At 40.6% G+C, this 26,764-nt stretch overlaps 3 protein-coding genes across 3 annotated transcripts; 2 read left to right on the plus strand and 1 right to left on the minus strand.

Annotated features, from left to right (window-relative positions):
- On the plus strand, positions 1 to 1,477 carry LOC126797401 (aquaporin NIP2-1-like). The gene is given in 6 exon segments (XM_050524037.1): positions 1 to 81; positions 264 to 326; positions 328 to 489; positions 717 to 911; positions 1,016 to 1,077; positions 1,187 to 1,477. Coding segments are annotated over 6 exon segments (840 nt in total). The 3' UTR covers positions 1,464 to 1,477.
- Positions 1,478 to 7,162: 5,685 nt separating this feature from the next.
- Positions 7,163 to 8,731, plus strand: LOC126798568 (aquaporin NIP2-1-like). The gene is made up of 5 exons (XM_050525577.1): positions 7,163 to 7,291; positions 7,398 to 7,622; positions 8,044 to 8,238; positions 8,327 to 8,388; positions 8,470 to 8,731. Exons 1-5 carry the CDS (start codon positions 7,163 to 7,165, stop codon positions 8,729 to 8,731), a joined length of 873 nt encoding a protein of 290 aa, XP_050381534.1.
- A 2,046-nt stretch (positions 8,732 to 10,777) lies between these two features.
- Positions 10,778 to 11,807, minus strand: LOC126798574 (gibberellin-regulated protein 6-like). The gene is made up of 4 exons (XM_050525583.1): positions 11,638 to 11,807; positions 11,470 to 11,511; positions 11,339 to 11,372; positions 10,778 to 11,175 (listed from the first exon to the last, which is right to left on the minus strand). The coding sequence occupies exons 1-4, from the start codon at positions 11,704 to 11,706 to the stop codon at positions 10,994 to 10,996; spliced, it is 327 nt and encodes a 108-aa protein (XP_050381540.1). The 5' UTR covers positions 11,707 to 11,807; the 3' UTR covers positions 10,778 to 10,993.
- Between the last annotated feature and the right edge of the window lie 14,957 nt (positions 11,808 to 26,764).

Below are 26,764 nucleotides of genomic sequence, written 5' to 3' on the forward strand. Positions count from 1 at the left end.
ATGGCAAAAACAGAGCTAGTCTCAGTAGAAAACTCATCAATAGTTGAACATCCAATTTACCCCCCTGGCTTTCCGAAAAAGGTTTACATACTTGTATAGTTGTATATGTTGTATGTTCATACGCATTGTACATACGTACATCAGATGTAGATATAACACCTACAGATATATACTTTGGTTATACTTCCTTGCATCTACTTATATAATAATGTATATAGCATTTCAATTTGAGAGAATACATAATTATGTGTGAATATGTATAGGTGGTGGCAGAGATAATAGCTACGTTTCTGCTGGTGTTCGTGACATGTGGTTCGGCTGCTCTTTTCTGCTAGTGATGAACGAAAAATCTCAAAGCTTGGAGCTTCAATGACTGGAGAGCTTATAGTGACGGTGATGATCTACGCAGTCGGGCACATCTCTGGAGCACACATGAACCCGGCCGTCACTCTCGCTTTCGCTACTTTTCGACAGTTTCCATGGAAACAGGTACACCTAGCTTTCTGAGAACCCCTTATATGCTGCAGCTCCTTATTAATGCATTAATTCCTACCGGATTGGTGCTCAAGTGAATCGTTCGGTACACATGCTGTATTGCAATATACGCTTTCGTTCAGTACACCTACTCTTCCCGGCCTTCAAAATGTTTCTTTAGATTAATACTTTCATCAACGACGACTGACGGTTTTTCACTTCGTTCTTTTTTGTCATTTCAGGTGCCAATCTATGCATTAGCTCAACTAATAGGATCAGCATCTGCTTCGTTTACTCTGTCTGTACTATTGCGCCCCATTAAGCATGTGGGCACTACATCACCTTCTGGATCAGAGCTTCAAGCTCTAGTCACAGAGATAATCGTGACATTTTCTATGATGTTCATCACTTCAGCAGTTGCAACCGATACTAAAGCTGTAATAGTGCCCTAATTACCTGATATAAATAAAAGAGAAGTTCACTTTCCGCTATGCGTGGACTAATTCCAATTCTGATAGCTACATTTCAATGTTGACAACAGATAGGAGAGCTAGCAGGTATAGCAGTTGGGTCGGAAGTATGCATTATATCCATCTTTGCTGGGTAAGTAATCATTGTTGACATTAAGTTTGTTCGTTATTATGTTATTACCCTCAAATAATATATGATGAAACTCTACACTAATTGAAGCGTTGTGGAGTGATATGCATAGACCAATATCAGGTGGATCTATGAATCCAGCCAGGACAATGGGACCAGCACTTGCAAGTGCATACTACAATGGGATTTGGATCTACATGGTAGGAGTAGGACCGGTGATCGGAACACTACTAGGGGCATGGGCTTACAGCTTCATTCGGGTGAATGATAAGCCGGTTCAGGCAATTCCACTTCCACCATGTTCAGTTTCACTCCAGCTTCGTCGAATGAAGAGCGATGTTAATGTTCAGCCTATTACCCTCTGCAAAGACCCCCTAGATTTAGCTTGAAGTGTCCATCTCTGTATATGTCCATCTCTTTGATATTTCCGATATATTCTTCGATATCTTTTAACAAAAAACGATATATCTTAAGAGTAAATATCTTATTTTTTACTGTATCTGCGATATTTATCCGATAACATAAAATATCTCTCATATTTAAGATATATCTTTGATATTTTAGAGAAATATTTGAAAATTTTTATTAAAAAAATTTATCTAAACTTAAGGATGTCTCGGACTCTCGGAGATAAGTTTTTGATTAACTAATCACCTCAAACCTCTAGGGGTATCAAAAACAAGACTAAAAGAGTAGTCACTCATGTAACAACCCCGAAATTTCAAGTGATAAACTCGAAATCGAAGCCATGAAAACTCTAAAACAATCGCAAGGATATTGAAATCATCTTATAGTCACAGCGTATCATAACTGAGTTCGTAGTACATCTCAGTCGATTTGATTATTACAAAACAAATTTATAATTCAAGCATTATAACAAATGGAAATGTAAAATTCTCACAATTCTCACCACAAATAGAAATAATAAACTTCGAAATCTTCAGAGTAGCCCTCCAATTTTTCTAATCCACACCTGCAAAACTATCCCCTACACCATCAAATAGGTGCACCAGAATTGTAAACACAAACCCGGTAAGCTTCGCAGCTCGTATGAGTAAATCAACAGTTAATACACATAGTAAAGAAAAGAAGATTTAGATGACATTTAAATATAAATGCACTTATAAGACACAGGACGACCCATTTGGATGTCCAATAATATCTGAAAATATGTGTACTCATGAGACATTGGGCAACCCATCTGTTTACCCAAATTACATTTATAATACGGGTACTCATGAGACCCAGGTACACATCTGTTACCCCTCATGCAGTACGTCATCTGATACTGGATAATCCATTTGTTACCCAATATTACAAAAATATGGGTACTCATGAGACCCAGGTAACCCATATGTTACCCCTCATGCAGTACATCGGTAGACAGACTAGAGCTCTAACTGAATCGTAACTGTCACCCGGCCAATGTTTGGTTCCGATATTGCCAACACGTCTGAAGACAGAAAAACGTTTTAACATGACTCAAAGTTAAAACCACGTACAATATAATCCTCACATGTTGTTGTACAACAACCAAGCGACTCATGCTCAAATAAAAAAAATATTGGTGTTATAATAAAACTCATTTAGAAATAAGAATGTGACAGTATATAATATAGCAACCCATATATATGTATCGTATTTACCATTTATACACAAACACAACCCACTATATCATATACATGTCATAGTTCAGTCTTTTAAATAATATGTAAATATAAATCACCGCTAAGGGTAGACTCGTCATAGTGAGATTTACTCACCTTATTTTCCCGAGCGTAATTTCCACAATACCAAAAGCAAATCTTTCACTTGTTTTGTCGATCACCTAGTTGTATAATAAAGTGGTTAGAGACGTTACGTAAAACCTCAGATGCCGAATCAGTACTACTGTTTACTGTTAAGCAAATTACGGTTTTTACGCAGTTGCTGTTCACGCAAATACTGTTCACGGATTATTGTTCATGTAAATACTAATCACTGAAATTTACTTTTATAATTAATGCTTAGAAATCACTTTTCACAATTTACTGTACATAAATTACTTTTTTACATTTATTGTACATAAATTATTTTTATCCTTTACTGTACAGAAATTACTTTTACAAAAATTACTGTTTGGAATCACTGTTCACGGGGGTTCACGCGCTACCCTTCGGCAGCTGCAAGTAGCTCTCACACGCCGCCCATAGTGGGTGCGCGTGGTGCTGAGTGCTGACGCACCACCTCAAAACACGCGCGTGGCTTGCCCACCACCACCCAAAACTCTTTTTTCTCCTCTCCTCCTCCCTTCCATGGCCTAATGCCATCTGCCTGCACTTCCAAAACCTCATATGCGCCGCCACAGACGGCGACACGCGCATCACGAGCGCCACCACCTCCTCCTCTGAAACCACATCAATTCACAATAATTTCAACATCAACCATGTAGATTGTACGAAGGGAGACATTTTTCTACCTAAATCGGGCCCTAGGACCGCCGGGAAGTAGCCGGAGGAGCTCGAATCGTCGACTGTGCTTCATTTCGTGGAGGATGAAGTTCGGCGTAATTCGAGTCCCAATCCGCTTGCAGGTGGCACCGGGGGGGGGGGGGGGGGGGAGGAGCGGTGGATAGGAGCTATCCCCGAGCGCTTGCATCGCCAGAGACGAAGGTTGGACGACGGCGATTTGCAGAATCTTCAAATCATCGAGGAATCTTCGGCGCGGAGAACGGCGGCGTGTAACATCCTAGGGTGGGAGCTGGAGGTCGTGCGGTGCCTTTGGGGTCGACGGTGAGGGCCACGGTGGCCGGTGAGGCGAGATCACCGGAGGAGATTTTTCAAGAAAGGGGTCGGGGTCGAGAGGGAGAAGGAAGCTCTTGGGGGGGGGGGGGAGAGAGAGAGAGGGAATGGTTTCTGTTGTAGGAAACCCTAGTTTCCTAAAAACTCCTTTTATACTTTTTTCAAAATCGGAAACCAACTTTCATCGACGATAACTTCCACATATGACGTCCGATTAAGGTGCGTGGCGTGTCCATGAACTCGTATCGATGTGATATATAACTTTCGTGAATGAAATTTTTGGAGACGAGCGACAGAGTAAAAGTCGACTCTCGAGTCGAGGAAACGTAACGTTTTTACATTTTAAAATTCCGCAGTAGGTTTTTCTTTCGTTTGACATCGACGAGAAAACGAAAAATGTGATTTATTCAATTCTCAAATTAAATGACTTACAAGAATTTTTACAACACAAGCCCGAAAAATCGGGGTATTACACCTCAATCGGCTAATTTTTTAATTTTCGTAAAAGATATCCGGATGAGAAGCGAATGTTCAACTCTTAACTCTTAAGAGTTAAGATATATCAGTGACGAGTGCTCTATTTGACCTTTAGAGAATCTAAAATAAAAGTTCACATAGTAGTCACATGAAGGCCATAAGAGGATATTCAGAATTCCAGATTCATAGTGAGCTTTCGAGTAATTTCATGTGGAGGATTTGAGCAGTTTACTTGTGAAAACAATTTTGATCATATTACCCAAGATGAGGCCAAGGATCTAGAGCAGGTAGTCATGGTGCGCAACAACAGAATATGTACAGGAGGAGGACAAGATGAGTCATTAATGATCAAAGTATTCAATCTATTGTTACTTAGTTTTGATTCTATTAGTTCAGGCACAGAACACAGTGAGATGTCAAATGAATCACATGAAGTCAATTATCAATCTTGTTATCTTATTTACGATTATGTTCAGTTTTGAGAAGTATATGATCAATCATTAAGTTAGATTCATCCTTACTATATCCTCTTCTCGGAGAAATTGTCGGTAGCTCGAAAGAGATTTATGACTATTATATTAACAATTACAATTTGCACTATATGGCTTGTATGTCTTAGATAAAGTATTGTACCTAGAGGTTCTTTATGGTATTAGATAAAATTAATAATTATATCTGTTTATACGCAATTTAATAATAAATAAATAATTTCAGAACACGAATGATATATATTTTCTAATATCATCGATATATCTGATATCTTCATTTTTCAAAAGAAAAATATATATTTACCAATACCGATATTTGGAACCTTGCGCTGATCATCTAATTTGAATGTCGATATATAGGCTCTATATATGCGACTTCCAATATATGCATGCAGAAGTATCATTTTTCTATATTTAAACTTTTCACGGTACTCATTTTCTTTTAATTTCCGAATATATACACTCTCACACACACGGCACATGTATAAAGTAATAAACATCTAGTTTTCATCACTTATGCATGTGGCTTGAAAATCATTATATCTGGGCCTCCACTATATACTCCATCTAATTCATCGATATCGTCGTCTTGCTTCGAATTCTCGTGCATGATAGGCATGCGATTAAAATGAAAACCCATCACAATCAGATGAATTAGCTACACGAACTCCTTCCCTCAGCAACAGTAAGCTGTAGCTAATCACATGAGACATAATTTAATTCGGACAGAGAGACTGCGGACAAGAGGTACATATAAAATGAAAGAGGTCTTTGTCTCTTTATGAAGTTGATGAGGAAGTATATGACATGGCGCGGCACGGGCTGATTTCAACTTGCAATTGCAACTTGTTCTGCTCGGTTGAGATGGAATCAGTATTCTGTGCTGCACGTAACAACACCCAGCAGTGTCCAAACTTTTCTCAACATTATCTATAGGCCTGTTGTGGAGAGAAATGGTTAAGTATATATGTTTGTTGTCTGCAAAAGGCTTTCCAGACGTTTAATTGTTTCGACTGATCAACACATATATTTTCCCCTATCTTTTTGAGCTATATTTTTCTTTTTTGGATTTTGGGAATTATTTTAAAATTTATCAGTATCACCTATCCAAAGGTGTTATAAACTACTGGATCTTTTCAATACAACTAGTAGTTTATAGTATGAGAACAATATATTAATATATATGCTTGTTGAATGAAACTTGACATCGACCGTCATAAATTACAACCTTTTAATTAAGCGGTTTGATGATTAATTTCTTTTCTGATAAACTTCTTACTTCATTGTCTAAGACTTTGAGATAATGAGTGCTCCACTGAAGCACCCCGTTGAGTGCATGCAAGTTGCATGGAGCCTAATCAATTAGTAGGTTTCAATTTAAAAGTTAGAATCCCATACAATCTTACCTAGCTAATTATTTCCATAAAAGTGCCGCGAAGTAGCGGGAACTGCAGAGCCGCGCTGCCAGATCGCCGATTCATGGTAGGCGACTAGGCGAGGGGGTTAGATAAGCCCGTCCATCTCTTTTGGAGATGAGATGATATTCTTGACCTTTTCTTGATTGACGCCAATGCCCAACTTACGTTAATTCTTGTTCAAACTTGACCTAATTGATCGATCCGAAATAGCAGTAGTGATAATGACAACAGGCTGGTAAGATTGACGTACGGACGGCAAAGATCCTCTTCGCACGAGCGTAGAGTTCACTAGTTTTGTTGTATGTATGCTAGTCGTTCAAAGCCTAAGTGTAAGACGTAAGTTAATTAGGTTTTTCCGGTGCCATTGTTTAGTAGATTTTAGTTATCATCACCCGAGTGGCCGAGTACGTTAATGACTTCCCGACTATCTACCAATCCTACCATGCATGCATTGGCAAACGATAGTACCTAGCTTATACAAAGTAAAGTAGTAGTAAACATGCAAAGCACACCTACCTACCCCGAGATTTTTTTTTCAAGCGATGCAAAACCTAATTGAGCAACCGATATAAATTTAATTAATTAAGTAGATTCTTCTATTCTCCATCAATTTCGATTTCCACTCTATTTTCCTTTATAAAGTATCTAACCAATACCACTCCCCTCCCCATGCCACTTTGCTCCAAAAAGGTTGGAACCTTCTCTTTTATGTGAACAGTTAGCGCCACTGTCATCAAACACCATCTCAGCTTTCCAAGCCCTTTAACATCTTTGATGATCGAAATTGAAATCTGAACTACCATGTTGGCGAGCAAAGACTTCCGCTAAGTGGCTGCAACTATCAATCGTATATATATATACTTAGATATCCTTCATTCCAATTCATCAGAAGTACAGTAGGTTCTCTTCAGCCAGTGGAGTAGCAATGGACACAAAAGAGCCTACAGAACCCAGAAACCACACAAACGACTCAGACTTGGTGTGTTCAAACATGTATCATATCCAGATATCATCAGTATTTCAACGACATTATCCTCCTGGCTTTTTGAAAAAGGTGAGTTCAATCGATTGTAGTTAATTTGTGGTCTTTATATAATCTATACGTGCATGTATATGTAACATTTACAAATTATTCTTCTTCTTTTTGTATATGAACATAGGTGGTGGCAGAGATTATAGCAACGTTTCTGTTGGTGTTTGTGACATGTGGTTCAGCTGCTATTTCAGCTAGCGATGAACACAAGGTCTCAAAGCTTGGAGCTTCCATAGTCGGAGGGCTCATAGTAACGGCCATGATCTATGCTGTTGGGCACATCTCCGGTGCACACATGAACCCGGCTGTGACTCTAGCTTTTGCTGCGGTGAGGCATTTTCCATGGAAACAAGTACGTACAGCTATCTTTCTTTCATTCTGAGATCCCTATGCTTCAAATGTATGGTTGGTGCAGTTTTTTTCTAGATTAAATTTCTGTGAACTTTGGACAAAACAAATAAAACGATCCAATTAATGCCAGCCAATTCGCAATACACACATCTGATGACCATGACCACCCCCATGAAAGGTACTTATGGGATCAGTCCAGGGGCATGCATCATATTGGGAATAATGGGATGAATTTCCCACCACAAAAACCATAGTTCATGAAAGAAAGGACTAATACTAGCAATATATCTTACTTTCCAAGATTTTTGGTATCGATTTTAGATTTATCAGAGCTTCAAATTGGGCTAGGCAGAACACTATATAATATATATATCTTTTGGATCGATGCTCCATCATCCTTATTTTCTCCCCTTTTTTTTCAGGTACCAATATATGCGGTAGCACAACTAACAGGATCAATATGTGCCTCTTTTACTCTGTCTATACTATTGCATCCCATTAAGCATGTGGGAACTACATCCCCTTCTGGATCAGATATCCAAGCTCTAATCACAGAGATAGTCATGACATTTTCCATGATGTTCATCACTTCTGCAGTTGCCACAGACACTAAAGCTGTACAGCATTTTTCCTCCCTAATTTCATTTGACATGGAGGCATGCATGGACTTTCAGTTGTTCTCTAACATTTCCATGTTGACAACAGATAGGAGAACTAGCAGGTATAGCAGTTGGCTCAGCAGTATGCATAACATCAATTTTTGCAGGGTAAGCATATCCAGCCCTAACAACTCATCATAATTATATTATTATAACTCGCAGAACAACTAACCTAGTGAATATAACCAGACCAATATCAGGTGGATCTATGAACCCAGCCAGATCATTAGGACCGGCACTGGCTAGTGCATACTACAAGGGAATTTGGGTCTATATAGTAGGACCTGTGACAGGTACCCTATTAGGAGCATGGACTTACAACTTCATTCGGGTGGCTGACCAGCCGGTTCAGGCCATATCACCGCGTTCATTTTCATTCAAACTAAGGAGAATGAAGAGCGACAATGATGCCCATGTTGTTAGGTGTTTGGACCCTTTAGATTCAGCTTGAAGTTGTATAATAATGTATCTATTAGATCTATCAAATAATGTCTCCACCTTGTATTAGCTTTTAAGTCTGGCTTAAATCACCTAATATTTGTGCATCAAATGCTATGCTTATTAGCGTGCCCTATGTAACGTTTTTTTTTCCTTATCCGATGATGATAACAATTTGAGGGTAAGTTATTATTGTACTACTAGCAATAGTTGTTGTCGGAACAAAGCTTCCTTTCTCATATCAGGGGCTCCAGCAGAAAGGCTCCTAGGCGTGGATCAATCTCTACTTCTAGTAAATCTGTAATGTAGGACGGGCCAAGGCCGTTTTATCCCACAGGCTACTGACTTAAACCTTTAACTTGCTTAAGACTCGAGTTGATCGAGAAAGAGGGCTAGGCCCGGTTTTTGGTGACAACACCTGGAGATATCAGAACTCAGAAGTGAGAATGCTGACATGAACACTGGACTTGTAGTGGATGACTAGTCTATCTTCAACCAATTATCATATATATATTATATAGGAGTCGTGTCATTGTCTTTCTTTCATAGGGTTTTTAATTATGTACATCCAATGGATTATTGGATCCATATTGATGCAATGCGGCTAGATGAAGAAGCTGCGCTAGGCATCTGATCTTTTAAGAATTTCCTGTGCTAAACATATGAGCCCAGTTATCATTTGTCCGTAGGATTATAGCCTGAAAGGTGCCTTTCGGAACTTTATATTCAATTGGTTACAGTTACACTTTAAAATAGTGTTGCTCCAACAACAAGGAGGAAACTACTCTGGAATCAACTTTTGCTTTAACTTATCGGGAGAAAAGGGAGGATACTCATGATCTAGTCACAGGGTTTCATTTCTCAGTGAGTGAAAGATTTGTCCCTGGGTGTACGTTGAAAGCTTCTTGGTGGACAGGGGTACGAGCTATTGTATTGAGAAGGTAATAGCCACGAAAGATAGAGTTGAGTCTGATACATCAACTGTCTACTCTTCTCATTTTCTCTCTTTTGATTATTTTCCTCGCGTATGTATAAGACCGAATTCATTCGATTTCTAAAATAATAACTTTTTGAGGAATCCTCCGTGCATGATCGAGGAGGGGCAATTGATGAGCGGTATTGATCATTTGAGAACTTTAGGTACTAAATTGTTTGTTTTCATACATCAGGTATCAAATTGTCCAAATAGACAAACATTAGGTACCATAGAAGTAATTTACCCATATATGAGCGAAGGGTGTTCTAATGTGTTAGTTCTATTACTCTGTTTCTAGCTATTGAAAAGCTAACATAGGTTCTCCTTTCTAACTTAGGGCCAATTTGGCAAAGCTTTTGTACCTGCTTTAGCTTTTGGGAGCAATTGATGATATTTGGTAAACTTCTCTAAAATTGGTTTTGACTTAAATTGATTTTGACCATAACTGACAATGGTGTGAGTATATAATGAGTGATATTAGACGTTTTATAACAAATTGGTCGAAAATCTTATCATAAATTTGGTCCAATTATTTTGCTGACAGTGACACGTGTCAATTCGCTACTAATCGAAAATCTGCTCTAATTATTTTACCGACAATGACATGTGGCAGTAACACCTGTCAATTATCTATTAGTTGAAAATCTTATCGGAAATTTTGGATAATATCGAGTCGATAATGACACGTGACACATTAATTATTGGTTGTAAATATATCTGATAAAAAAATTAATTATTTCACAACAAGACAAAATTAAATTGCTTAAACAAATTGTAAATGGGTGTGTGAAAAAATCGATTTGATTGAACAAAATATGAAATCGATTTGATTGAACAAAATATGAAATCGATTTGCTTGAAACAAAATTTACTTCTGGTCCTACTATTTGCTTAAGCAAATCCAATTTACGGGTGTGAATACTCTTCCGAGAATATGGGCACATGTAGGGTACACCTAAAACTATTTACCATCATATAAGATAAGTCATTGGTTACTGTTAAGTTTTTTGCTTGATGCCTGGATCACAATTCCAAAACCTCAAGTCATAAACAACGTATAACCTTCTCCACAAACCATGGAAGTAAAACCAGAAATTGCATCAGTGACTATATAGAATAATAATAGCCATAGCCACATTTAAGGCAGACTCTATCTCAGTGACAAGATCAGCTAGATTTCTGATCTAGCCCCTTTTTTAACCCAACAAAAACCAACTCAGTTCATAGAGAATACAGATCATATATATAGTTGGCTATAAGTAAAGTAGACTAGATAAGTGGGAAGAGAGCTCAAAGGCTTCAAGGGCATTTTGGTCCTCCTTCCTTGGTCTTCCAGTTGTTGTAGCAAGGGCACACAGCCTTGTTGCCATAGTAACCAGGGGGCACACACAGGCACTTGCTGCAGCATTTCTGGCAGAAGAACATGCAGGGCTTGTGGTATTGGGTCTGACTGCACCTCCTTGTACACTGTGATGGGCATTCTGGTCATTCCAAATGAAACAAAGCTAACATCAGTCAAACACATCCCCAAGACTATGGTCAAAACTTTGACTAGGAATCCCATTGTAAAACATATCAGCGTTTGTTTCAGATCTGAATTGAGTGAAAATAAAGAGAAAGAAGCACTGAAGATTTAGAACTTACGGAAGCTCTTCAGACTCCCTGGTCCATATTGATTCTGAAATCACAGAAAAGTACCAATCTTTAAGCAAAATGCTACAATCTGAATCATAAACAAGGCAAAGACAGAAGCTTTAAAGAGAAATGGATCTTACATTGCCTTTGTGGTGACCTCCATGGCCATGGTTTGCCATAACCTGCACAGATTGATGAACCAGAACATGTTAAAACTTATCAATGTGGGTCAAGTCACAATTCATTTAAGTAAAATTAGGTTCTTTTCCTTATGTCAAATGAAGAGAGAGTGAGTGAGAGACTCATACCATGGTTTGGAGCATGGAGATTGCAACGAGTGACAAGATCAAAGCAGCAACAAACTTGACCATGGCCATTGTGCTACAGCCAAATCTAACCCCTCCTAGAATAGCAACACCACAACCTCAAATCTAGAGGAAGAAGGAGAAACAGTAGAAGAGGTTAGATTTAGAGTGGGGTGGTACATGGTGGTTCTGGGGGGGTATAAATAGTAGAACACCAAATGATTCAATGGGGTTGGAACCTTGTTGGGTCACATGGGTGCTAGTTGTGGAAGCTCATGATCAAAGGACACGTTATCAAGAACATTGATCATACGGCTAAGATCTAGCTGAAATGGGAAAGAGAGTAACATTATCCAACTTTGGTCAGAATATTCATGATTACTTTGTTAAATGTCTTCATCAGTTTACTTGGAATGTGGGATTAAAATATCATAGCATCAAAGCAGAAGCATTATCATAGGCTCATGGGCTCATGGCTCACTCCAACACTCAGCTGGACTGGTATGTTACTATTTTAAAGTGTACAAGATTTCTCATCGGGCAGATAAACAGATGAAAATTGTTAAGAAATGAACAGGCTGAGATTAGTATGTTGGTTTTTTTTACTGTTACAGTATCAATACTTCAGGTCTGTAGGGATTTTTGACACAATTAAGATCTGCTGCACAAAAATGTGAACATAACTTGTAACCATAAAAAGAAATGTGAAAATAACTTCCAATTATTGAAGCCAAGATGTATACATTAGTGTTCCTTCTTCAAACTCAAACACTACTGATAGATCTCATAGAAGAGGTTATAAACCCAGAACTGCAAGAATTGGTGAGCAATAATAGGAAGAAGGTGAACTGGTTTGGGCGTTTGGCTGATACAATGAGAGTCAATAAGAATAAAGGGTAGCTCAGCCTTACAAAAGGGAAGACAGCCCCAAAAAATAAGGCCAATAGTTGGACTACTGTATAGTGTGAACCATGATCTGTATATCCCTATCTTCTGATAATGAGAGGGAGAGTACGGACGGTGCAATGAAGAAGGAAGGTAGAGCCGCAGAGGTAGTATTAAAATTGAGGAAAAGAAAGAAGGGTTGAAAAGGCAGGGCCTTTGTCTCTCACCATGTGCCTTAAGCACATCACATGAACCAAAGCTGCCTTAAGGGGGCCTCTCCTATGGCTGCTGCTGCGCGGCGATGTGAACTAAAGTGCACAACCTGCGCTCCTCCCATCCCTTTCGTTTTCTGGTCCAAATATATCATTGCCGCTCGATCACTCTCTATTTCTCAGATGGGCATGGCTTGCATGTTACGGATTGTTACCTATGTTAATGCTCTCTGCCCCCCCCCCCCCCCCCCGATGCACATTGCTTCATTTTCAACTGCCTCACCGTCATTTCTCCTCCCATGTTAACCGTCACGATGTGAAGTCATGAACCACCGAGATCTCGGAGACTCATCAAACACTATCTTCATTATTACCTCGAGTGTGGACTTAAATCACAAAATTGCTTAAATTGCTAATGTCATATGCAGTTACACATTGTAAATTTGTTGTTAGTGGAATGAAGTAGGTGTGAGTAGTAGGTATAGTGGTGGAGATAGTGGAGTGAGTAGGTGAATGAATTAGCCTATATATAGGAAGCAATTTGTATATGAATCATCAATCAAAATTCAGAAGCAACAATAAGTATTTCCCACTTGGTATCAGAGCCTTCGTGCTCTGTTTTTCTGGGTATTTTTCTTTCCGGTCGTGTTTTGTTACAGTCGGGTCTCCTCTTTACCGCTGCATCCTTCGACCGGCTCCGTCACTCCGGCGCTCCACGGCGACCTCCGGTGCTCGTCTGGCTCCGTCCTGCCACCCCGACAGCGCCGCTGTCCTCCGCTGCTGTGCCCGTAGCCGTCCCTCGCCCGAGTGCTCTCCGGCCGTTCCTCGACCCGACGACGCCCGGTGTTGCTACGTCCCTCCGGCCCGGTGTTGCTGCGTCCCTCCGCCGATCGCCCCGCAGTCGCAGTCCGCCTCCAACGACATCCTTCGTCGCCGGTACTTCTCCACAGCCCCGCCGATACTTCGATCCAATCGAATATCAGACCCGGTCCGGCATTTGGTATCAATCCGACCCGGCCCAGCAACTCAACCCGGAAAATCAATCTGACCCGGTCCACACGATCCGATCCGGTCAGCCCGACCCGGCCCGCCTGATCCGATCCGGCCCGTTTGCTCCGATCCGGCCAGATTCTGTCAGTGCATATTCACCGTCAGTGCAAATACACCGACGACAGATTGTTCAGTGCATACTCACCGTCAGTGCAAATACACCGACGACAGATTGTTCTCAATTTTTTGTTTTTTGTTTGCTATCTTAACACCTTGTTTCTTTTCAATAGGTTCTGGACACGAAACTGAGGGTTCTCAGCTCCCGACCTTCGAAGTATCTGTCAAAAGTACTGATAGTGGATCATTTGGGGGCACCAAACTCAACGGAACCAATTTCCGTAAATGGAAACGACTCATGACTGCTCATCTTCGAGGCATGCACAAGATGAGACATGTAACCGGCATCACTAAGGCCCCTAGTCCTGAGGATATTGTTGCCTACAACAAATGGGACGACGACGACGGTCTTGTCATGTCCATCTTATGGAAAGCTATGAATGATGAGATAGTTGATCTGGTGGAGGCATGTGCCACCGCACAGGCAATATGGGAGACACTAACTAGCTTATTTACTAATGACTCTGATTTCATACAGGTTCATGAGTTAATGTGCACAGCTTTGGCCATACACCAGGATGGGCAACCGGTGGCGCACTATTTCACCAAACTAAAGAATATTTGGGCTGAAATTGATGTGAAACGTCCTTGCATGATTCAAAATCAAGAGGATATCGTTTGGTACCAAAAGGAGAAGGAGCTTGAACGAGTTCACCATTTTCTGAAAGGTCTTGATGCAAAGCATACCAGTGCGAAAGGCGAATTGCTCCGAATGACCGAACCACCTAGCCTACTCACCGCTTTCACCTATATCCGAAAGGATGAGTCTCAGCAAGAGAGTATTCTTCCGGCACCGGCTGTCATTTCCAGCCTTACTGTTCATGCTCGATCTCCGGCACCATCCCTTCCGCAAGCAACTTCTGCTCCCCTTCATCGACAAGGACCACCACCAGGTTTCGGAAATCAGCCCCGCCCTCCTTACTCTTATTGCCATGACACCAACCATGCTCGTGCGACCTGTTGGAAATTATATCCACATCTTAGGCCCAAAAGGCCTAATTATCGTCCCCAGGCAAAAGCAACAGCAGCTCTTCACTTAGTTCCGGAACCCGATATCTATGGTGTGGTTGGACAGGATCATCATACTGTTGGAGGAGCACCTACCGCATCCATCGTTGGCCGTGATCAAATTGGTATGGCCCTTAATATTTCTCACTCTGTTAGTTCTGATACCTGGATTATTGATTCTGGTGCATCTGATCATATGACTTATGCCAAATCTTATTTTACCATATTATCCCCTCCACCCGTACCCTATGTTACTAATGCTAATGGTGAGGCATTCCCCGTATTAGGGACAGGGTCTGTTCGTATTACTCCCACCATAGAGCTTCACAATGTACTCTATGTTCCTGCTTTATCTCATCATTTGATCTCTGTTCCCCAATTGAACGCTGACGCTCAGTGCTCTGTGACCTTTTTTCCTATGTATGTGATCTTTCAGGATCTTCTCACCAGACGGGTAATTGGTCGGGGGTATCTGAGGGGCCGGTTGTTTCATCTGGATCTGACATACGCAGGGGAAAAACCAGGGGGACCGTCTCAGACCGCTTTACTCTCCACTTCTGACAAGCTAAGTGAAGTTTGGTTATGGCATCGTCGCTTAGGGCATCCATCCTTTAGTGTTATGAAAAAATCCATGCCTACTTTATTTATTAATGTGGACGAGTCTTGTTTATGTTGTGAGACATGTGTTTTGGGCAAGAGTCATCGATCTACTTATTCCCCTAGTACTTCTACTAAAAGTTTTCTTCCTTTTGAATTAATCTATTCTGATGTTTGGGGACCCTCGAAAGAGTCAACTGTATCAGGAATGCGATATTTTGTGTCATTTATTGATGATTGCACACGTCTCTCATGGATTGTTCTTCTTAAAAATAAAAATGAGGTTTTTCCAGCTTTTCGTACCTTCTATACCTCTGTCCAAACACAATATAATGCCACCATTCGCATTCTTCGGTCTGATAATGGGGGGGAATATGTGAATCATGTCTTTCAGGAGTTCTTTAACACACATGGAATTGTTCATCAAACAACGTGTCCTTACACACCTGAGCAAAATGGGGTTTCTGAAAGGAAAAATCGTCATTTACTTGAAATGGCTCGGTGTATTCTCTTTAGTGCCCACATGCCTAAATACCTTTGGGGTGATACTGTCATTACTTGTAATAACCCCAATTTTTCAAAACGATATTTGGTTGAATTAAATTCTATTAAGTTGTGAAGTTGATTTAAACCGAATACGATTACTTGCAAACGTTACGAAACGGGAACGGAAACGTTCCGAGAACGTTTAATAAGAAAACGTTACGTTTCCGAACGAATTTATCGACTTTTATTTCGTCGCTCGGTTGTGAAAACTTTCTTCACGAAAGTTGTAGAGCACGTCGATACGAATTCGTGGATATGTGACGCGTTCTAATCGGACGACGTACGTAAAAGTTATTAACGTCGGAAGTTAGTTTCCGATTTGGAAACTAGTATAAATAGAATGATTTAGAGATTAGGGTTTCCATTTCAGGAAAACCCATTCTCTCACTCTCTCCAAACAGCCGCCCCCCTTTTTCTCTCTCTCTCTCTCTCTCGGCTCTCTCTCCTTCCCCCGACTCCCCCTTCTTCAAGAAATTCCACCAAGACCGGACGAACTCCGGCTCCGTGCTGCTCACCGCCGGTCGCTGCTCCACCACAACACGTCTGCATCCTTCCCGAAGCAAGACGCGCCTTCCTTCGTCGCGGTGGATCGACACCGAGCCTTCCCCCCTCCGAAAACTCCATTGCCGACGATCTCCTCATCCAGGTGGTTGTGTGCTACACCGCTCCTCCCTACGGCATCACGAGTTCCCCCTCGCCAAAACCCAAGCTCGCCACACCGCCCCTCACCCGAGCCGAGCACTGCCGATCCGACAAGCTTCGGTGCATCCAAGAGTTTGATTAGGTGAGTTTTACGTTTGTTTGGTTGTGTTGATGGGTTGTTGAAATTTTTGGAATCGAATTGGAGTGATTTTGGAGAAGATCGGAGGAAGGAGGGTATGGTAGACACCGCCGCCTTAGGCGGCGCGTGTGGGAGTGTGTAAGAGTCTAGGAGCGGCATGAGGCAGTGGAGGAGGAAGGGAAAAGAAAAGGGAGTGATTTTGGGCCGGGGTGGCGTCACACGCGCCGTGGGTGGCTTCGGCGAGTGAGCCCCACGCGCCGCCTGCCGGCGGGTGGCGCGTGTGCCCCACGCGCCGCCACGTGCGGCGGTGTGAAAATATTTTCCGATAGGGGTATTTTGGTAATTTACTGAAATGTAAATGTAAATTTTATTTACTGCGGTAAATGTAATTAAATTTTACCTTCGGTAAATGTAATTATAAATTACTTTCAGTAAATGTAAAAAGTAATTTGTAAAAGGGTAATTTAGTAAATTTTATTTACTGAGTTGTATTTACATTTAAATCGTACGTATACGTACAAAAATACGTATTAATATTTATACGTACAGAAAATACGTATTAATATTTATACGTACAGAAATACGTATTATTATTTATACGTATAGAAATACGTATTTAATATTTATACGTACAGAAATACGTATATAATATTTATACGTACAGAAATACGTATATAGTATTATACGTACAGAAATACGTATTAATTGAGTATTGTACAGTAACCGTGAATAGTGAACAGTGGACAGTAACTTCGTATAAACCAAAATTGCTGAACAGTAACCGTATATTACTGTTTTGGCATTTAAAGGTTTACGAAACGATTCTAAATTCTTTTCTTATTCTTTTAAGGTGATCGTTAAATCGAGGAAAGGAATTAGCTTCGCGAATTGTGGAATTACGCTCAAGTCAATAAGGTGAGTAAAATCTCACTGATTTACGAATCTACCCTCGCGGTGATTCAACATTTTTGCAAGTGTGTTTATTAAATGAATTACAACATGTATATAATTTAGTGAGCTACATATATACAGTATAAATGGTAATAAGTACATATATATATATATAGTTCATTAAATTACTTACTGTTATTAATTCATTGAAAATAGTCATTTCGGTGACAGAAAAATTGTGCATGTGTATGTGATTTCAATGGTACGATATGATGTGAGATTATCGTACGTAATTTTTCAGGTGTTTATGAAATATGACATGTATAGGATATAGTGGACTATGTATATGCGGTATAAATGGTAAATAAATACGAATATATATAGTTTGCTATATAATATACTGTTATGATTTTTATTATGGATATATTGTGAAAGTTTTAAAACGTACAATATGATGAGTGATTATTGTACATGATTTTATCACGGAAAATGTGAAATATTGTGATTTGTTTCGGACGTGATGTGTGATACAATATGATGTGAGATTATTGTACATGTGATTTTATCACGGAAAATGTGAAATATTGTGATTTGTCTTCGGACGTGATTTGTGGTACAATATGATGTGAGATTATTGTACATGTGAGGCAAGTCGGAACCTAGCCTTTGGCCGGGCGAAAGTTACGATACAGTTAGAGCTCTAGTCTGTCTGCCATAGTACTGCATGGAGGTAACGGGTGGTTATCTGATCATGGGTACTCAGCTTGTTTGGATGTTGGGTGGCGGGTGGTTACCCAACATCAGCGGTATACTAAGTGAGGGGTAACGGATGTGTACCAGCGCTCATTAGTTACCATTTTGTGAAAGTATTTGAGTAACCAGATGGGTTGCTCGTTTTCTCATGATTTTCATTATGCTGTGTTGATGTGGAGTTGTGTCTTTTATGAGACGAGAGTTATTTTAATATTTTACTCATACGAGCTGTAAAGCTTACCGGGTTTGTGTTGCAATCCCGGTGCACCAATTACAATGGTGTAGAGGATACTTCCGCAGGTGCTGAGTAGTGGTGATTGAGTGACGACTCCGAAGACTCGAAGTCGATCGCATCCAGTCGTGGTGAAGTTCCAGCGTGGATTGTGTGTGTGATTTGGTGTGATTTTATTTGTGAGGTTGTGAGGATTATACAATTCCATTTGTTATATGTTGAATTATCATTTGGGTTTGTAATAATCGGCTTGACCGAGTTATATTTTAAACTCAGATGGGATCCGCTGTTACGCTTTAATGATTTCGATTTATTTGAGATTATTTGGTGTTTAACGACTTTAGAATTTTGAGTTTTTAAGCTCGAAATTTCGGGGTCGTTACAGTTGGTATCAGAGCCTAAGTGCGTGTTTGGCGATTATCAATACCATCCAGGAGCGATGATCCGACTGCAGGCGGGCTCCCATCACATGCTCCTCGGTATTGATATGTCGTCGGGTACGCGAGAGTGTTAGGAGCCACACCTTATGGTTTGGTCCTGTAGAGAGTATTGTGACGATACTCCGATGATTCACCTCCTTCTGAAATTTCATGATTGATATCAGTCGGATCTATTTTGTCGAATTCGAGACTTCACATATATGACTGAGTGTTAATTGTTGAATGGTGATGAAATTGGAAAATGGCCGTGGACAGGGCCGAGGACGGACGAGAGGTCGAGGCCGAGTTAGGGCTGCAGGCCGAGTCCGCAATGTGGAGAACCTTTTTGAGGAGGCTGCTCCACTGGAAGGACAAGTTGATCTTGTTGCTATCGTTAGAGACGATAGTCGTGTGTTGAGGTTGATCAAGGACATGAGTGAGCTACTAGTGCTGTCATTTCATGACGCTTGGATCATATGGTAGCGGACCACTGGATCGGAGTATTGGGACCTACTTGGTGATGATTGAGTACTCTGAGTTAGAAAAGAGGATGATAGCCATATTCATTTATTGATAGTTGGCAGTGGAGGGGTTAGGATTGATTCCTACGCCTATGGGAAACTCTTTATGTGTCACTTCGCTTTTGGAGTGTTCCTCGAAATTGGAGACAATGAAAGGCTTGTCCTATTGTGATTGGAAGTAGAGAGTTCTCTGCTTATTTGATAGTGATTCCGGACCACACTATGATGTGATCTGAGGAATTGATTGGTTGAGGCCGCAGTACGCGGTGATTGATTGTGTGGACATGATGAGTTCTTTCATAGACCCAGGAAACCAGAGTTTCGTATCTGTGCCTCGAGTCGGATAATGCCATGATAGCTAGAGTCTTGGAAAATGTGGAGTTTGTGGATCTAGAAGTGGCTATCACAGACATTGTTCTACTATTCGAGTATAGTGAGGTGTTTCAGGAGATGCGGAGTTACCTTCTTCGAGAGTTGGTGATTTCCTTATTGATGATGTGCTTGGTATAGCATCTGTATCAAAGGCGCCTTATGGGATTGGGAAAGAACGAGTTTAAGGAATTGAAAGAGCAGATAGATGACATATTAGACCTAGGGTGCATCAAACCTAGTGTCTCAGCTTGAGTGGTGCCGGTGTTATTCGTGAATAAAAAGAAGTCTCATGCGGTTGAGTGTGAATTATAGGGGAATGATTAAGGTGACCATCAAGACTATGTATCATTTACCTAGGATTGATGATGTGTGTGATACGTCCTTAAGGTGGTGATACAATTATTAAACTGAGATTCTCATACGTCGTGGTTGCGTTTCAACTCGTTTTGTTTCGGACATTGACAATTGAAGTTACACATTGTTCTTGGCTGAGCAAGAAATCTAATGTGTTAGAGAAATTTCATTTTTGACGTCACGAATTAATTATTTTGCTAGATGAGCATTTAATTGAGAACGCTGATCTTTCAGGATTTAATTATTTTGGTGTTGGGGATTTGAACTTCACAATGCTACAGGTCCAAATGAGACGCAATGGCGGTGAAGTAACTCTATTGAAGGTAAGGTATGAGATGACCTTAGCTTAATGGTGTTTTGACGAATTTTCGTGACAAGCACCTTCCAACCGATAAAGAAATGGTTGAAAAATCAATTTTCTTTTCAAGTGCAAGTGGTGTTAGTATGGGAAGACTTAGATGCACTTCTTCCCTCCATGCATCAGATTATTATTGTTGGATAAGGCGAAGTTGACTGAGGTGTTCAATAAGGGATAATTCTACGATAAAGAGTAATCAATTATATTGCTGTTTGCGGAGAAGTTATGTTGGCCGAATGTGTCGACCATGAGAGTCCTTAATGAAAGTAAAGAAACAACTGTTTATAGTGGTGGTGTAGCAACCATTTTTGGGTTGATTTTGAGGAGACAATAGACCCAATAACCAGCTTCCGTTGTTGAATTAATTGCAGAACTTATTAGTACTACGACGGTGGGGGAAATCAATATGTTAGATGATGCCACTGGGGCGTTTGTGTGGGACCGTATGTCATGAATTTGAGGCATGTATGAACCAGGGGGTAAAGTATATCTCGGTCGCGGTCTTGTAGGCTTTTGCGCTGTAAATTCGCTTAATTTTCATGTTTCACCGTTGTGGGATAAATACCACCTTGGTCTAACTTGTAAATTGTGGCACACCACTCAGGGAAGCAAGAAGCAGAAATTAATTTTCGATGGTAAGTTTTGATGAGAGGGGTAGGATGCGTGATGCATCTCTCTTGTGGTGGTGGTAGAATTTTCTACAGCCTTTTGCGTATATTAGTCGATTCTCTGGTGAACTGTTTGAGAGTAATTCATAGTCCAAGATGGTGTTCTGTGATGGTTGTGAACTCGATGAGTTAAGATTTCCTTATAGTGATAACGATACAAATAGGGTACTTGGGTGGGTATCATGCACGACAACTTTTATGGTTATAATAAGATGATCTTGAAATAAGATTATTTTGTTGATTGGAAGGATTGGGAGATTCGTTATTCTAGCGATGCATTGTGGTGAAGTCATGAAGTTATTGTCGTGATAAAGCATGTTTATTTGAAAATCACTATGTGTAATGTAAGTAGGAGGCATGTGTTAACCATTGATTTGACTCATGTTAGATGTTGAGAGTTTTGACCCTGCTCAGTGGTAGGAGCTACCTCTTGACGTGAGGATAGTCTGTCAAATCGCAAGAGAGGGGTGAACTAGACAAAATAGGGCGTCAACGCCTCCATGCTGAAAACATCATTATGTTTCGAGAGGATGATTATATTTTGAGTAGCTCACTTGCAACTATTATTGTTAGGACATGTGACAAATTGTCTAATGGAGGAAGTTTGAGGTAACAGCAGATAGGTTGAGAGCTCGTATGCTGGATTGTAAGGTAGCTGTGAAATCATTTGAGATTGATTGAGTTCGCCTACAACGACAGTTACCATTCCAGCATCGGCATGGTACCCTATGAGGCACTTAAGGTGGTCCATGTCGATCACCTATCTGTTGGGCCAAATTTGGGTGTAGTGAGATTTGGCAAGAAGGGAAAGTTGGCTCCGAGGTACGTTGGACCCTTTGACATACTTGAGAAGGTGGGCGAACTAGCTTATCGACTAGCCTTGCCTACTAGCATGTCAGGTGTACACAACGTCTTCCACATTTCCATGCTGAGGAAGTATGTACCAGATGAGTCACATGTGATTGATCATAGCACCATTGAGGTGAAGGAAAATGCTACATTTGTGGTCGAACCGGTTCGTATCCTGGATAGATCCACAAAGAAGCTACGGAGGAGAGAAGTGGGATTAGTCAAGGTATTGTGGAGTCACCATGATGAGGGTGATGCATCTTGGGAGCTAGAGTCAGACATGATGACCAGATATCCACAGCTGTTTGTTGAGTGAGCTTGAATTTCGGGACGAAATTCCTTTAAGGGGGGTAGATTGTAATAACCCCAATTTTTCAAAACGATATTTGGTTGAATTAAATTCTATTAAGTTGTGAAGTTGATTTAAACCGAATACGATTACTTGCAAACGTTACGAAACGGGAACGGAAACGTTCCGAGAACGTTTAATAAGAAAACGTTACGTTTCCGAACGAATTTATCGACTTTTATTTCGTCGCTCGGTTGTGAAAACTTTCTTCACGAAAGTTGTAGAGCACGTCGATACGAATTCGTGGATATGTGACGCGTTCTAATCGGACGACGTACGTAAAAGTTATTAACGTCGGAAGTTAGTTTCCGATTTGGAAACTAGTATAAATAGAATGATTTAGAGATTAGGGTTTCCATTTCAGGAAAACCCATTCTCTCACTCTCTCCAAACAGCCGCCCCCCTTTTTCTCTCTCTCTCTCTCTCTCGGCTCTCTCTCCTTCCCCCGACTCCCCCTTCTTCAAGAAATTCCACCAAGACCGGACGAACTCCGGCTCCGTGCTGCTCACCGCCGGTCGCTGCTCCACCACAACACGTCTGCATCCTTCCCGAAGCAAGACGCGCCTTCCTTCGTCGCGGTGGATCGACACCGAGCCTTCCCCCCTCCGAAAACTCCATTGCCGACGATCTCCTCATCCAGGTGGTTGTGTGCTACACCGCTCCTCCCTACGGCATCACGAGTTCCCCCTCGCCAAAACCCAAGCTCGCCACACCGCCCCTCACCCGAGCCGAGCACTGCCGATCCGACAAGCTTCGGTGCATCCAAGAGTTTGATTAGGTGAGTTTTACGTTTGTTTGGTTGTGTTGATGGGTTGTTGAAATTTTTGGAATCGAATTGGAGTGATTTTGGAGAAGATCGGAGGAAGGAGGGTATGGTAGACACCGCCGCCTTAGGCGGCGCGTGTGGGAGTGTGTAAGAGTCTAGGAGCGGCATGAGGCAGTGGAGGAGGAAGGGAAAAGAAAAGGGAGTGATTTTGGGCCGGGGTGGCGTCACACGCGCCGTGGGTGGCTTCGGCGAGTGAGCCCCACGCGCCGCCTGCCGGCGGGTGGCGCGTGTGCCCCACGCGCCGCCACGTGCGGCGGTGTGAAAATATTTTCCGATAGGGGTATTTTGGTAATTTACTGAAATGTAAATGTAAATTTTATTTACTGCGGTAAATGTAATTAAATTTTACCTTCGGTAAATGTAATTATAAATTACTTTCAGTAAATGTAAAAAGTAATTTGTAAAAGGGTAATTTAGTAAATTTTATTTACTGAGTTGTATTTACATTTAAATCGTACGTATACGTACAAAAATACGTATTAATATTTATACGTACAGAAAATACGTATTAATATTTATACGTACAGAAATACGTATTATTATTTATACGTATAGAAATACGTATTTAATATTTATACGTACAGAAATACGTATATAATATTTATACGTACAGAAATACGTATATAGTATTATACGTACAGAAATACGTATTAATTGAGTATTGTACAGTAACCGTGAATAGTGAACAGTGGACAGTAACTTCGTATAAACCAAAATTGCTGAACAGTAACCGTATATTACTGTTTTGGCATTTAAAGGTTTACGAAACGATTCTAAATTCTTTTCTTATTCTTTTAAGGTGATCGTTAAATCGAGGAAAGGAATTAGCTTCGCGAATTGTGGAATTACGCTCAAGTCAATAAGGTGAGTAAAATCTCACTGATTTACGAATCTACCCTCGCGGTGATTCAACATTTTTGCAAGTGTGTTTATTAAATGAATTACAACATGTATATAATTTAGTGAGCTACATATATACAGTATAAATGGTAATAAGTACATATATATATATATAGTTCATTAAATTACTTACTGTTATTAATTCATTGAAAATAGTCATTTCGGTGACAGAAAAATTGTGCATGTGTATGTGATTTCAATGGTACGATATGATGTGAGATTATCGTACGTAATTTTTCAGGTGTTTATGAAATATGACATGTATAGGATATAGTGGACTATGTATATGCGGTATAAATGGTAAATAAATACGAATATATATAGTTTGCTATATAATATACTGTTATGATTTTTATTATGGATATATTGTGAAAGTTTTAAAACGTACAATATGATGAGTGATTATTGTACATGATTTTATCACGGAAAATGTGAAATATTGTGATTTGTTTCGGACGTGATGTGTGATACAATATGATGTGAGATTATTGTACATGTGATTTTATCACGGAAAATGTGAAATATTGTGATTTGTCTTCGGACGTGATTTGTGGTACAATATGATGTGAGATTATTGTACATGTGAGGCAAGTCGGAACCTAGCCTTTGGCCGGGCGAAAGTTACGATACAGTTAGAGCTCTAGTCTGTCTGCCATAGTACTGCATGGAGGTAACGGGTGGTTATCTGATCATGGGTACTCAGCTTGTTTGGATGTTGGGTGGCGGGTGGTTACCCAACATCAGCGGTATACTAAGTGAGGGGTAACGGATGTGTACCAGCGCTCATTAGTTACCATTTTGTGAAAGTATTTGAGTAACCAGATGGGTTGCTCGTTTTCTCATGATTTTCATTATGCTGTGTTGATGTGGAGTTGTGTCTTTTATGAGACGAGAGTTATTTTAATATTTTACTCATACGAGCTGTAAAGCTTACCGGGTTTGTGTTGCAATCCCGGTGCACCAATTACAATGGTGTAGAGGATACTTCCGCAGGTGCTGAGTAGTGGTGATTGAGTGACGACTCCGAAGACTCGAAGTCGATCGCATCCAGTCGTGGTGAAGTTCCAGCGTGGATTGTGTGTGTGATTTGGTGTGATTTTATTTGTGAGGTTGTGAGGATTATACAATTCCATTTGTTATATGTTGAATTATCATTTGGGTTTGTAATAATCGGCTTGACCGAGTTATATTTTAAACTCAGATGGGATCCGCTGTTACGCTTTAATGATTTCGATTTATTTGAGATTATTTGGTGTTTAACGACTTTAGAATTTTGAGTTTTTAAGCTCGAAATTTCGGGGTCGTTACATTACTTCCGCCCACCTTATTAATCGTCTTCCATCTCGTGTCCTTCAAGGGAAAGTTCCCTATGAGGTGCTTGCATCTCACGTCTCCTTACCCTCTTTTCATAATCTTCCTGCCCGTGTTTTCGGTTGTGTTGCTTTTGTTCATCTTCCACAACATCAGCGTTCTAAGTTGGATGCCCGGGCAATTAAATGTGTGTTTGTTGGGTACGGAGGACATCAGAAAGGATACCGGTGCTATCATCCCCCTACTCGGAAGTACTATGTCACTATGGATGTTACCTTTTTTGAGGATATGAGTTATTTTTCCTCTTCTGATACTACTCTTCAGGGGGAGAATTCATATTTTGAAGAGTCATATCATGGAAAGGGGGAGACAAGTGAGCCAGTCGATGTGGTAACAGGTCCCGTTGAGATTACCAAAGTATCAGCCACACAAGCGCCACCAGAGGTTGTCACTCAATCAATTGAGACACCAGAAGCTGACAACACAACTGCCCCTCATGTCTCCCGTATCACTGTTTATACCCCTGACCAATGCTCTCCTGGTACAGAAGATCACTCATCTGAGGTTAGTCATTCTATTAAGGATACTAGTAGACAATATGTTTTGCCAAATAGGTCTACTCGGGGACAACCAACAAAAAAATATGAGCCTACCCTTCAGACTAAAGCCAAGTATCCAGTGGTAAATTTTATATCTACCAAAAGATTATCTAAGTCATATGAGTCATTTGTGAATCAAATATCTACTGTATCAGTACCTAACAAAGTGCAGGATGCATTGGGAGATCCAAAATGGAGGAAAGCAATGGAGGAAGAAATGGAAGCATTACAAAAGAACAATACTTGGGAGCTTGTACCTCCACCATATGGCAAGAAAACTGTAGGATGTCGTTGGGTGTTTACAGTAAAACATAATCCAGATGGGTCAGTCAGCCGGTATAAAGCACGCCTAGTAGCAAAGGGGTACACCCAGACATATGGCATAGACTATGATGAGACATTTGCACTTGTGGCAAAGATGAACACTATCCGGGTATTGCTCTCTGTCTCTGCTAACTTGAATTGGCCACTTAGGCAGTTTGATGTCAAGAATGCATTCATTCATGGAGAACTAACAGAGGAAGTATACATG

Source organism: Argentina anserina, chromosome 6, assembly GCF_933775445.1.
Source record: "Argentina anserina chromosome 6, drPotAnse1.1, whole genome shotgun sequence".
In the NCBI taxonomy this organism is placed as follows: domain Eukaryota; kingdom Viridiplantae; phylum Streptophyta; class Magnoliopsida; order Rosales; family Rosaceae; genus Argentina; species Argentina anserina.

Bases quoted from the DNA above. Each gene is read 5' to 3' on its own strand.
- LOC126798568 (XM_050525577.1), top strand. From the start codon at position 7,163: ATGGACACAAAAGAGCCTACAGAACCCAGAAACCACACAAACGACTCA. The intron at 7,292-7,397 runs GTGAGTTCAATC...ATATGAACATAG, and splicing joins CTCCTGGCTTTTTGAAAAAG to GTGGTGGCAGAGATTATAGC. The intron at 8,389-8,469 runs GTAAGCATATCC...GAATATAACCAG, and splicing joins ATAACATCAATTTTTGCAGG to ACCAATATCAGGTGGATCTA.
- LOC126798574 (XM_050525583.1), bottom strand. From the start codon at position 11,706: ATGGCCATGGTCAAGTTTGTTGCTGCTTTGATCTTGTCACTCGTTGCA. The intron at 11,373-11,469 runs GTAAGATCCATT...CTGTGATTTCAG, and splicing joins GAGGTCACCACAAAGGCAAT to AATCAATATGGACCAGGGAG. The intron at 11,176-11,338 runs GTAAGTTCTAAA...TGGAATGACCAG, and splicing joins AGGGAGTCTGAAGAGCTTCC to AATGCCCATCACAGTGTACA.